The sequence below is a fragment of the Setaria viridis genome, chromosome 2, assembly GCF_005286985.2.
Source record: "Setaria viridis chromosome 2, Setaria_viridis_v4.0, whole genome shotgun sequence".
NCBI lineage: Eukaryota > Viridiplantae > Streptophyta > Magnoliopsida > Poales > Poaceae > Setaria > Setaria viridis.
The window spans coordinates 41,085,621-41,099,045 of NC_048264.2; the positions used below are offsets into that span (position 1 = coordinate 41,085,621).

A 13,425-nucleotide genomic window follows, 5' to 3' on the forward strand; every position below is an offset into this window, starting at 1 on the left:
GGTTGTATTAGAAAACACTACTGACCTACAAACAGTTGTGTGTACCTCTAGGTGGCTTTGGGAACTTGTCGCTGTAAGTTGTCATTGCATCGTCAAACACCCTCATGGCATGCACTGAACCAGGCCACCCAGCAAGCACAAATGTGAAGACCATATCCAAGTCACAAGCGGCCATGACATTATGGGTTGTCTTGCCCTTCCTACACATGTGCTGCATAAACTTTGCACTTGGCACAACTACATGAATGTGAGTGCCATCTATTGCTCCTATGCAACCCTTGAATTTAGGGTAGAACCGATTGTTTTGCAGCCTAGGATTCATTGTTCTAAACTCTGGGTCCCTAGGTTTAATGATGTCGGCAGATAGGTCTACCAGACAATTGAGGACTTTGTAGAATAGGCTATGCACAGTGGTATAGTGATCTCTCAAATCTGTCCTCTGCTTGCCTAACAGATTGTGGTGCCCCACATATCCAAAGGAACATTCCTAGAGCCTCAATAGTGCTAGATTTATTTGATGCTGTCAGTCCATACTCAGATGTCAATAAGTCATGCAGCCTATAAAACATGTGTGGGGTCACCCTAAACATGGTGTAGCAGGATGTTTCATTGGCAAGCTTGTTAACTACCCATTGCTCCCCAGTTAATGGTGGATTCCTATACGGTCCTCTATTGCAATACTTGTCCATATGAATAGCATATCCATACGTACCATAGATAAATGGTGCTTCATCATCGTCTTCTACCACCAATGTCCAGAATAGTTCCCACCACTCGTCCAGCAACTTCTCCTCCTCCTCCTGGTCCTCGTCGTCCTCCTGGTCCTCCTCGTCCACTGAAGCTTCAACTTGGGCACCAAAATGAGCATCAACATCCTGCGCATTCCAAAATAACACAGCAACAGTTAGTAGAATTCAATTGGTAGCCACAGTACTAAATGCTGCTACCTTCAGTGAAACAACACGTGTTCGAAGACAGAGGCAATAACTTTAACAAATAATAACCAAACTGCTCTAAATTGAACAACCATGCTGTTAATATAGCATTTGCCAACATAGTTCATCATATGTTCATCATCACAACATAAACAATACCAACACAACTTAATTCAACTACAAGTCATGACAAGCACACAAAAGACATGCCAAGCACACACAAAAGACATAGGATCTGGTTTACACCATAGAGGCATATTGCTTGATCATTGACAGCCTTGCTTCAACAGGTGTGCACAGGAAGGTATTGCGTAGGTCATCATGCATGCAGATCTTGATGACACCATTCCAGAGTTGTTCTTCCATCAGGTGCACTCCAAGCTCTGTCGCTGAATCTGTAACTAGTTTCTGTTCTTGTTTCCTAGCATCTCGTCGCTGCTTCTTCTTGTCCATCACATCTTCAACCTCCTTCATCTTATCCTCCAAGGCCCTTTGGATCACTGATGTCCTATGATCGTAACTGGAGTTGAACCTTGTCATGTTGCTGTTCATGTTCCGAACAACACCGCCCTTGTTCTTCTTGCTGGGGCTTGTGGCTGTGCTGCGGATGCTGCTTGAGCTCCTCTTGCTCCCACTGCTGACTGGGGTCGCACAACTGCGAGGGGTGCCACAGTCAGCATCAGCAATATCTTCTTCGCCGCTGCTGATGAAGTTGATCTGCCGACTGACCCCAGGAACAAAGGAGGTATCTCCAGTCACTGCTACTCCACAGAACATGTGGTCCAGTTCATCAATGTATTGTGGCCATCCATCCTTCAGATCATACCAGTCGGCGTGCCCCTGCATTGCAAATAACAACACACAAACATTCAGTAGCTACGACAAAAAGGAAACGAGTACATATGAGGTGTTCACATATCACTAACCTTGCAATTGGTCTGCCACCACTTATCACTAGCAATCACAGAGCCATCTTCTCTGTACCCCAAGCCTGTGCACTTTGTCCGCAGATCTTGGATGAACTGCCAAAGCAACTTCAACTGCTTGTACTTGTAACCAAACTGCTCACTGTTCCGAAACTTGCCAGTCGCCGCTAGGAACTTTTCCTGAACATCTTTCCAGCCCCACTTGCTCATGTTGCCATTCTTGCAGTTACCCAACTCAATTTGTTGGCAGTAAAGCTCACAAAACACCTGTGTATCCTCTTTGGTCCACTTGGCCCTGCTTGGCTCATTCTGTGCACAATGTAATTGAACAAGCAATGCATGAACTCCTATTGACAGTAACCATGACTAAGTAATACATTTCATGCACACTAGGGATAAATGTACGCGTACCCACATATCCATATCATGGAAGTAAAAAGGGGGAGTGGGAGTGGGAACAAGTACCGGATTGTTGTCGGCGTCCACTGCTTGAGCCGCGCCACGACACCGGGAACCGCGGGCCCTGGCCGTAGGACACCGCTGATGAGGCAAGGGAGCCGCGGCCTGGCCACCGCTGCCGGAAGGCTCTCTGCCGGGAGGGCCGACTCGACTGCTGCCGCCTCCTCCCACTTGGTCGTCGGAGCGAAGGATGCCTTCGTAGTCGTTGATGTTCGGCCACCCGGAGGTTGCATTGAGGTTGAGGCCGGACATGCCCATCTGGCTTGGGGTGGGCAAGGTGGACGACGAGCTCTGATACGGCACGGAGGTGAAGGGGTTGTACGCACCGGTTCCTGAGCCCGGCGGCGCTAGGGAGAACAAGTTCCTGGTGTGGTGGCCGGCGTCGTAGTCGGGGATGTTGCCGAAGTCCAACCCCGAAGAGCCATCTCCGTATCCGCCGGCGTTGAAGGCCGCGGGGTTGCCGGATCCGCCGGCGGTGAAGCCCGCGGGGAGTCTGGATCCGTCGGTGTTGAACTCCGCGCCGTCCCCTTTGTCGTTGAAGTGGTCCATCGCCGCCGTCGGCGTCAACAACGATGCACCCGGTACCGGACGCGGTGCAGCGGATCGAGTAGGTCCTGGATCTAGTGGTGGAAAGGTCGATTGGAGCGGATGCGACGATAGGAGCGGCGGGGGAGAGGGCCAGCGGGGCGGGGGATTCCTAGAGCGGTGGGGGAGGGGGAGAGCGGCGGGGGACACGAGAGCGGCGGGGGAGAGGCGAGCGGCGCGGGCGAGGGGGAGAGCGGCGGGGGAGAGGACACCGGCGGGGAAGAGGGCGAGCGGCGCGGGCGAGGGGGAGATCGGCAGGGAAGGGGGAGACTGGCGGGGGAGACGACAGCGGCGCGGGCGAGGGGGATAGCGGCGGTGGAGAGGACACCGGCGGGGGAGAGGGCGAGCGGCGCGGGGGAGGAGGAGAGCGGCGGGGAGGGGGAGAGCGGTGGGGGAGAGGCGAGCGGCGCGGGGGAGAGGGAGCGTGACTGCGGGCAGTGCTAGGGTTGGGAGTGCGGCCGGTGCTCTGCCGCTGGATAAGGTTGTGAAGTTTGGGCCGAAATCGGGACATCCTAAAGGCCGATTTTGGATTGAAGTTTGGCAGGCCGTTTAGTTCAAAAGTCCAAAAAGAAGACCCAAATACTGTACAAAAGCAAATTCGGCCCAAGGCCTTAGTTTATTTCGGAGGAAAGCCGCATCTTTTTGCTCGCGCAGCAAGACGGCCTACTGCTGCCGCCGGCCCCAGCCACTACCGCCGCCGCCAAACCCAACCAGTACCGTTGCCACCTCTCCCGCAAAAAAAGGTCATGCGCATCCTTAGCTGCCCTCCACCATCTCCTCCTCCACATCATCCTGTTCCCCTTCTCCTCATCCCCCTTTCCCTTCTTGCTAAGGATTGACTTGGCTATTAGCTGCTCCAGCGCCGGCCTCGAGTCCTATGACGGTGGCCTCGCTAGTCTGCGGGAGAAGGTTCTTGATCTGTGCGGCTCGCCAAGGAGGTCCAGATTAACGGTAGCCCGTGAGCAGCTCCGTTCTTGCCTGGTCCATCGGTGAGTGTTCCTAATACATAGGGATTCTTTAATTTAGATTCACTGGCACCAAGTGTTTGGTTTGGAGTCAGGATAATTGGACAAATCCACAGCTAAATTTCTAATTAATCTGAGTCTGGAAGCAATTCAAAGAAGATATGTTTCCTATCAAATTTCGCAAGTACCCTTATCCTATAATGTGTTAAAGAGCAGAAGGGCCTCATTCTCCGTAGACTGAGAAGCATCATGGGTGCTGTAGTTGCATGATCATCAGTATTAGGCTGTTAACAGGCCCACTTCTTTCGTTGACTGTGCAGCCATATTTCTCCAATTCTTTCAGTCAAGTTGGCAAGTATAGCATGCCACACTTGTTTATACACACAATGGAATGCAAACTGGAACATGATTTTCTGCAGCAGTCACATATGTCTTGGTTATGCGCTTGGGAGATCTGACACACCATCCTTTAACTGTAGTCAATTCCAGTGGCAACCTAGCTAAATTTTGTAGTCACTGAAAATTGAAGCCAATGGATTTTTTATGATTTTTCATCTGCTTGCAATTGGTTGTGTCTCTTGCTCTCAATGAACCGGTGCTGGACAAAAAATGATTTCTCACCTGTTACTGGATTGATTATTGCGGTTAGGTCAGATTTTCGTTGTTTGTGTTTTAGAATCCATATCTACTGCAGTAGTGCACTGACATGGTGTTTCAGTTCCATTTCTGAATCTTTTTGTAATATTTCAATCATCTCTGAAAATTTCAGTCAGCAATTTTACTAGGTCAGTATATAATGTGCTGCAGTATGTTATTTCTCAAGCTTTTCCAGTATGCTGCAGTTTGTTCTTTCTCAGATTTATGTCAGTTCTTAGTTCTTTTGAACAATATGCTATGTGTACCTGAAAATTGGAGTTTGCTGCATCTGTGCATCTAAAAAAATAAAGAGAAATGTGAATGTGTGATTGAGTAGCATGCCATGAGGAAAGTAGAGAATCTGTGAGCCCTGTGTGTGCTTGGCGTAGTGTAAACAAATTTAGTTGCTTGTAGTTAACTACAAGTGTTCTTATCTGGTTTTGCAGTCAACCCAATACTTAGTTTTGGGTATTTTTGCTTTTGCCTCTCTGATTAGCTTTTGGAGGTTGGTGTCCTTTATTGAATATGATTTCTCCTTGTTCTTGAGCATCTGTACTGGTTATAGTCTGATGAACTAATCTGTATAGTCTGATGAACTAATCATGTAGCTAGGATCAGCTTCTGCAGCTAAAAAGGTACCTGTCAAAAAGCATGCCCAGGCTTGATAATAATTGTATTCTTATTTCGTTCTTAATGCTAAAAAACTGCAGCTTCCCAGTTAACGCTGGCTTAGTCATGGTTGTGAACTTGTGATAACGATTTCATTCTTAATGCTATCAGGGAGGGGAGAATTCTCAGCTTTTCGCTCTATGGAGAAAACAACCATTCTCAGCTTCGAGCTCCAGAAGTGACACATCCTGGTTACCAAAGGTTCTTTTGTCAAGATGGATGGGTGTGCGTATAATTTGGATGATAAATTCTTGCCATGATCATCTTGACTGGTTGTATAATTCGCAACTCTAATTCGTACAGAAAGTTTATGCTATGAGGTAGGAACATGTATTTATTATGTTTAGCTACAAGCAAAGTGAGCAACGCTCAGTTGAGATGCACAACTTGAAGGCATTCTTGGGTTTAACCTACTGCTACGTGCTTTGGTTACACCCACGCTAAATGGAGCGGGACGGAGTGGGTTTGTAATTGACTCCCATAAATTTCGGGGCAAGGTAACAGCGCCCATTAGCAGGCCTATAATCCCACCTATAATCCCCACCACCTCACATGCCGTGGTGTCGACGCGAACTAGGTCGCATCCCCCCTCCCCTCGCCTTTGCTTTTAAATTCCCATCGAGTTTTAGGGAGTATGTATGCTGAGCTGCTTTTTTATTTCATGGATCAAACCATTTACATCGATGCAATTTTTTACATGTCATAGATATCATCCTTCACACAGTGAGGCAGGCACTGTGGCGACTTTAAAACTTGTACGGGAATGTTTAGTTACCCTAAATTCCCAACTTTGGCACTATGCAAAAAGAAGATTCCCCATCACATCAAACTTGCGGTACATGTATGGAATACTAAATGTAGATGAAATCAAAAACTAATTGCACAGTTTTGTTGTACTTTGCGAGACGAATCTTTTGAGCCTAATTAGTCAATATTTGGACAATAATTCACAAATACAAACGAAATGCTACAGTTGCGCATTTATGTCAAAATGCCAATTTGACCACTCCCAAATTGGGAACTAAACAAGGCCCAGGTCGTGCTCCAACGTACTAATCAACCCGTAGTTCAACATAGTGCCTCGTGTAAACACATTGCGGATGGTCAACTCCAACAGGACCGTGGAGCGCAGAGCAGCTATATAGAATGGGTTACTTGTGAACCAATCAAAATGTCTTGCAGTTGGCAGATGTCGACTCTTCAACGAACGTTACTGAAACAGTCAGCGGTCAGACAATCACGCTAGGGGCTAGGGCCTTGGGGGCTTACTGTATACTAGTTAATCCCCTACACGCTATTCAGTATTCTCAGTCGCTGTCCTATCACCATGGCTTGCGCTCGCGCCATTACCCTCTTCGCGCTCACGCTCCTCCCAGCGGTGCCATTGACCACGGCCGCCGCCGCCCCCGGCACTGAGTACCGCCGGCCGGCCCCCTCGCCCGGCCACAAGTGCGGGGCGCAGGGCACGTACGCTCCCGGTAGCGCCTACGAAGCCAACCTGCGGCTTCTTGCGGCCGCCATCCCTGCCGAAGCAAATGCGTCCGGCTGCAGGTGCTCTCCCGGCAACCACGCCGGCGAACGCCCCGACAACGTCGCCGCTTCGGCCTACTGCTACTGGCGTCCGGACGCCGGCTGGCCATCGGACTGCGCCGCCTGCATCGCGCGGGCCTTCGAGGAGGCGCAGCGGCTGTGCCCATACCACAGGCAGGCCATGGTCGTGGTTGACGGCGGCGAGTGCAGCGTCAGCTTCCACGACGTCCAGCAGAGGGAGCAGAGCATGGGCCTTGGCAGCGCCGGGGGTAAGTGATCTTTCTCCCTCGCAATACAAGCCCCCATTAGGTCCTTGCTGTTCAAATGTGAATGGGCAGATAGCAGCAACTCCTGATAATTGGGATGGTAGACATCTTACATATTCCTAGTATAGTGTATGTGTTGTGAGGTTGATGCAATAATGGAATAATAATATAGTTTAATTTGCTCATACCATCCAGTGAGGTAGAACTTGAACAAATCCATCACGGTAGAACAAAAAAGTGGATGATGCATGTTATTACTTGTTTATCCTGTGGTGGGCGAGAGATGGACACTTACAAATGATATATGTTTTCAGAATCTGTAGCCGCAGATGCGGATCATGCATCATATCTTGACTTGCTCCAAAACATGAATAAGGAACTGACACGCTATATGTCGGAGGACGAACTGATGGAGTTGAAGAACTTTACAGAGCGTGCTACTCAAGCTTCGAAGTCACCAGAATGTCTCACTATGCAAAGGATCTATCTATGACAATTATGGTTTCAGTTGCTGCTCTCAATTTGCAATCATGTAAACGGTTTGGTCCATGTAATAAGAGCAACTCCCTGCGATTTTTGTTGGCCTTGAGCTCAGGGGTATAAGCGTCAATTCATATCATGTTACCTGGCTAAACGAAAAGGAAAATAGGTTTTCGGTGAATAAAAGTAGTTTTAGTTAACGTTTGCCGGTGGTATTTTACAAGTGCGAAAGTGCGAATTCTTTCAGTGGTATTTTTCAGAAGTCGTGATAAAACCAGTTTTCCTTTTATTTTAGAAATTAACGGGCGTTATTTGTTTAGTGATAGTGATAGGTGACGTGTTGACAATTATACACAACACAATGACACGTGTTTATCAAATGATCTCTTGAAAATGCTCCTGGAGAAGGAAGTAAGGGAAGGAAGTGTGTGTTAATTTGGTGCAGTTGGCCAATGTTGACTCGTCATCAAACACTTTAGTAGTCAATGGTCAACAACCACTCCCTGATCTCAACTAGTCCACCGTACTTTGTTTAATCGCCCGGATTAGAGCACAATTATCATCAAACAAAAGCGTTCATCTTCCTCCGGCCATGCGTCTCGCCGCGGCGCTCGTCGCGCTCGCGGCGGTCCTCCCGGCGCTGGCCGCCGCCACCGTCGTTGACCGCCGCCTGGTCCTCACGCCCGGTCACATGTGCGGCACGCAGGGCAGGTACGCTCCCGGCAGCGCCTACGAGGCCACAACCTCCGGCGCCTCGCCGCCACCGTTGCCGCCGAGGTAAACGCGAACTCCTGCAACTGCTCCGTTGGCAGCGTCGCCGGCCGCCGCCACGACCAGGTCACAGCGTCGGCCTACTGCTACTGGCGGCCAGGCGCGAGGTCCAAGGACTGCGGCGCCTGCGTCGCGCTGGCCTTCCGGGAGGCGCAGCGGTTGTGCCCGTACCACAGGCAGGCCGTGGCCGTGGTCGACGGCGGCGCGTGCAGCGTCAGCTTCCTCGACGTGCAGCGAAGGGAGCAAGGTCCGCCACGGCGACGCCACTTGCATCATCCACTCCGGGTGTAAGCGACGTTTCTATAAATCCCATTCGATCCAGATCCGATGAGCAGAACGATTAGTGAAATTTGCCACCAAATAACTCAAATGAATGCAGAATGTTACTGTGTACAGTGTACTGCGTTCAAAATTTTAAATTTGCTGGATCGACACCAGAAATTTCGAATTAAATGTTGACACCCATGTCCACAATGATTTTGCTGAAACGGAACTCGAATTCGGGTCAGATTCCGGCAATTATGTGCGTTGGCAAGTAACACTACTTTGTGCAGAGTGCAGACATCCCTGAATCTTATTACTGTTCACCTTACTGCCTCATTGATCCCAAACAATTAATGTCGCCTTCAGATGCGTGGTTTTGTTGTTGGATCAGCTACGGTTGGAGCCTTCTGAACCCAGATGTCCTCCTGATATTGCTGTTTCAAGCAGCTGGGCTCGGTTGTGTTGTGTTCAAGTTCCTCCAACACCAGAAGTAGAGACCCTGCAATCGACAGGTATCGCGCCTGCTGATATCATTTTGGTTTAGTCCTTCCTAGGTTGCTGCAGTATAATTACCTTGATAAAAATTGTTGGCTAACATGTATTTGCAGCAACGATTACCTTCCTGTCATTGGAGATCAGTAGCTGGTGAAATTTGGTGATGACCGACGCTCGGTCAACATGCTCCAATTTCTCGCTTGCCATAGCCAATGGGTTACTTAGTTGCTCTTTGATTCAAACAGTGGTGATTGATCGTCCCGGTGGACAAACCAATACCTGAAGATACATCTATGTATGATATTGCCAAGACCATGTACATCCAAAAAAATATAAGGTTCAGAGAGAAGCATGTGCCAAAGGAAGAACATTTTATTTCGATTACCCTACCAATCAAACCTTACAAGTTAGATTAATGAAGTATTGACCGTAATTATTTTAAGAAACTGGCCTGGATATTTATATTGATACCCTAAGTTGTTGCGGTACATGATTTGTGAAAAAAAAATATGTAGTCTAAGAATCATGTACAATTATTGAGCATGTTGTTGAGGAAAAAATACTATACGGCTACGTATAACCTTATACGTTAGAATATCAGTCTTTTCTTTGTCACCTTACAGGAATTTCTTTTCACAATTTCAACGTATTAGAGCAACTTCAAAAGACTGCTAATCTTACCCCTAATATCTTTTTTAGAAGAAAATGAAAAGAAAGGAACTCCAACAGTTCCCTCAAACCTCCCCTAATCTTTTCACGACGCTAAAAAACACTCACGCACCGCGTTCGCATTGCTTCCCCACTCCACTGAAAAAACAGGCGCCCCACCGAGCAGCGACCCTCGCCCGCGTCGACCGCCTTGTAGCGCCGCTGCCTCCTTGCCCGCGTGCGCCTTCCCGTCGCCGTGATGTCCAAGGTCGACGCGCTGGGCTCGAAGCCGCACTCGGATGAGTCGGTCATCGACAGGCTCCCCTTTTTATCTCCCCGGTACGTGGGATCCACCGTCAATCACTCAATCGTTCATTCTCTTTTTTTTCGTTTTCCTCCTCCATATCTCTTTCTTCTCCATGGCCGGGCAACGGCGAGCATACGATCGGCGCGCATGGCCCTTCACAAGGCCAGGATGGGGAGGATGTGCTCAACGGCGTGGCGTGCAAGGCTAGGACAAGAAGGCAGCGCACGGCCACATGGCTCGCCGACCCTCTTCTGCGGCAACCGGGCGGACATCATGCTGGAGGGGCATAGGGATGGACGGGCGGCCTGGTAGGAGTGGTCGCCGTGCTAGCGGATGGGGCACGGCGACGGCCGATGCAGGGTTGATCGGCGTAGTTGTGGCGCCACGGTGGGTAGGGCGGGTTGGCGGGCAGGCAGACGGCGAATATTCACCAAGAAACGGTGTGGCCTGCGGTTGGAGAGAGAAGGAATGAAAGTGAGAGGAAAGGGGCAATTCTCTCTGTAACGGGTAGAGTGATGGGGATAAAGGTAATTGAAAAAAATAAATAGAAAAAAGGAATGAAAAGGGAATGTGCTGAAGTTCTGCGATGGAAAAAAGGAAAAATGTTAAAAGATATGCTGGAGATGCTCTGGTTGTTACGGAGCTGGCATGCCGCCAATGACGACCGGACCTGGTAGTCAAAGTCGCCGAAGTCCACCACGCCACTTGCTACCCTACACCTCCCGCGGTGGCAATCAGCAATTTTTTGTTTCAGCTCCATATGACCAAATGCTCCGATCCAATCTTTACAATAATCTCCGTCATCACCGTCGTCACCAGCCGCTCCACCATGAACAATCCCTCGCTCCTCTCCCTCCTCCTCGTCTTCCTCCTGGCCGTGTCCCTGCCTCCCGCCGCCGCCGACGTGGCGATGCGCCTCGTCAGCGTCAGCGTCGGGACCACGTCGTCGCATGTTGAGTGCCTCCATGGCATCGTCTACGCGGCTAACAGCACCTTCGAAGCCAACCGCCGCCGCGTCGCCGGCCTCCTCCAGGCCGAGGCAGCCGCCCGCGGCCCTTACTACACGAAGCGCGCCGTCGGGTACTGGCCTTTCCGCGCAGAGGCCTCCTTCTTCTGCAGGCGCCGCGGCGTTGACGGCACCGGCTTCTGCGCCGCCTGCCTCGCCGGTGCCTTGCTCGAGTTGGAGAGAGAGTGCCCGTACCACAAGGAGGCCTCCTTTTACGGTCGCAACTGCACGCTCGAACTTGGCGAGTACCGAGTCTTCGGGACTGCTGTCGTCTACGGTGAGTTCTGCCAAGCTTCGGGGGTGTCTGGGAGGAGGGTGCTAAATTTTAGCCCCCGTTACATCGAATATTTGATACTAATTAGGAGTATTAAATCTAGACTAATTACAAAACTAATTACACAACCCCTAAGCTAAGTCACGAGACGAATCTATTAAACCTAATTAGTCCATGATTTAATAATGTGGTGCTACAGTAACCATTCACTAATGATGGATTAATTAGGCTTAATAGATTCGTCTCGCGATTTAGCCTAGTGGTTCTGCAATTAGTTTTGTAATTAGCTTATATTTAGTCCTCCTAATTAGTATCCAATGTGATAGGGCTAAAATTTAGCCCCCTCCTCCCAAACACCCCGTCTCATCTACAAAATTACCTTGCCGGTTTTTCAATTTTAACAGCTTTGCTGGTAGGGAAGACAACCTTAGAATTCCCATAATGTCTACTACAAATTTGCAAATTTGTATGATCACACAAAAAGCCTAATATAATAAGTTAGTGAAATGTGGCTAGATATTTAAATTAGAACCACAGGAGCAGGCTAGCTAATGTTTGGGTGATGTGTTCAGACTTCTTTTGGGTGTTATAAAGATCTAATAGCTTTGTGCTACTCACCCGTGTGCAGAAACTTTGTCGTAACTAATACTCCCTCCATCCCAAATTACAAGTCATTCCAAGAATCTTGGAGAGTCAAAGCATCTCAAATTTGATCAAAATTATAGAGAAAATTATAAAGATTTATGACATCAAATAGGTATACTATGAAAATATAATTGATGAAGAATCTTACTTAGATGACATTATAAATGTTATTATATTATCATATAAATTTGGTCAAACTTAAGATACTTTGACTCTCCAAGATTCTTGGAATGACTTATAATTTGGGATGGATGAGTACTAAGCTATATATGTGTATTCTCGAATGCAAAAGGTCGGGACTCCTACAAAACATGAGTTTGCTTTCTTTCTAGCTCAGTGCCTCAAGTTTTCCATTTTGTACATTGTATTCAAGTGTTTTAACTCCAAAACCAGTAATTTAAGAAAATGTGTTCACCTATATGCTTTCAACTGAGTTTTCTTTGTGTCTCGCATTTCAGAAGGAAACATACTGAAACAAGCCATGGCTTCGGGATTAATATTTCAAGCAATTGGATTTGCTTGGCTTTTCTTCTTGCTACTGCAGGAATGGCGCAGCCGGAAAAGAGGCACTATGATGTAAGGCCCCACTTAAAACACAAGAAATTTTCCCATATGTCATCCTGAATTTCTGGAATACAAGTCATTATCTTCTAGAAGTAGATAGTTCAGGTTCTAGATGGTCACAATACCAAATGCTAAATATTTTAACCCAAGTGTAATAGTCAAAATAATTTATTGAGTTTTTTTTTTGTCTAACTGCGGCACCTTAACAAAATTCTCTAACTTGGAGTGCGTGAACCGATGTATTTACTTTGTTCCTCTTATACACATAATGCAGGCATTCCACCTCTCTCTTATCTGGAGATTAAAATGTTTGCAATTCGGACGATGCTTCTGAGCTTCACTTTGATCATAGGACTTCTGTCAGGCAAATAATGAATGGATACGGCCATACGTACGGGATACCTTCTGTCCAGATCGTAGGGCTTCACTTTGCTCATTTTAAATTAGCTCCAATGTTGATGCGACCTACTCTGCAGTCTTCATCGAACTTCCATTCCCACTATCATTACCTTAAATTATGAATGCGAATACGAAATCCAGCTTGCACTGAATCATCATTTAAACTCTTACGGCTTGTTTCAGTGGGTTCATTGATTTATCATATATCACAATGTGCTCGACTGGTCGACTACTTTTACTTCATATTCTCCCATGGAAGAAGAATGCATGGAAAACTGATGTCCACTCTGACCTGTACATGGAAGAATAACAACTATACATTTTCCCTCTTCTCCTTTGTTTGAATCAGGGTTTAGTTGTGTTGGGATTGGCCACTGGCTCCTCTGGTTGCTGTTTTTTTTTATCTTTTGAATGTACAGCAAGAGATCTTTTTTTTTTTTGAATGTGCAGCAAGAGGGAAAAAAATTATCTTGCTGTACATTCAAAAAAAAATCTCTCTTACATGATGCATGCACTCCACGCGTCTTTGAAAATGGATGTACTCTCACGCGAATAATTAATGGATGGATATAGGTTGTCCATATCATAGGGCTTCATTTTT

At 47.7% G+C, this 13,425-nt stretch overlaps 2 protein-coding genes and 1 long non-coding RNA gene across 3 annotated transcripts; all 3 read left to right on the plus strand.

The window, feature by feature from the left end:
• Positions 1–3,341: 3,341 nt before the first annotated feature.
• On the plus strand, positions 3,342–5,561 carry LOC117843123 (uncharacterized). The gene is made up of 2 exons (XR_004637610.2): positions 3,342–3,894; positions 5,287–5,561. It is a non-coding gene; the product is annotated as an uncharacterized lncRNA (long non-coding RNA).
• A 787-nt stretch (positions 5,562–6,348) lies between these two features.
• LOC117843121 (uncharacterized) lies at positions 6,349–9,414 on the plus strand. The gene is given in 6 exon segments (XM_034723684.2): positions 6,349–6,974; positions 7,286–7,458; positions 7,969–8,193; positions 8,196–8,509; positions 8,853–8,998; positions 9,095–9,414. Coding segments are annotated over 6 exon segments (1,371 nt in total). The 5' UTR covers positions 6,349–6,502; the 3' UTR covers positions 9,136–9,414.
• A 297-nt stretch (positions 9,415–9,711) lies between these two features.
• On the plus strand, positions 9,712–12,975 carry LOC117843120 (uncharacterized). The gene is given in 4 exon segments (XM_072291907.1): positions 9,712–11,219; positions 12,320–12,437; positions 12,700–12,789; positions 12,966–12,975. Coding segments are annotated over 4 exon segments (741 nt in total). The 5' UTR covers positions 9,712–10,696.
• The last annotated feature ends 450 nt before the right edge of the window (positions 12,976–13,425 follow it).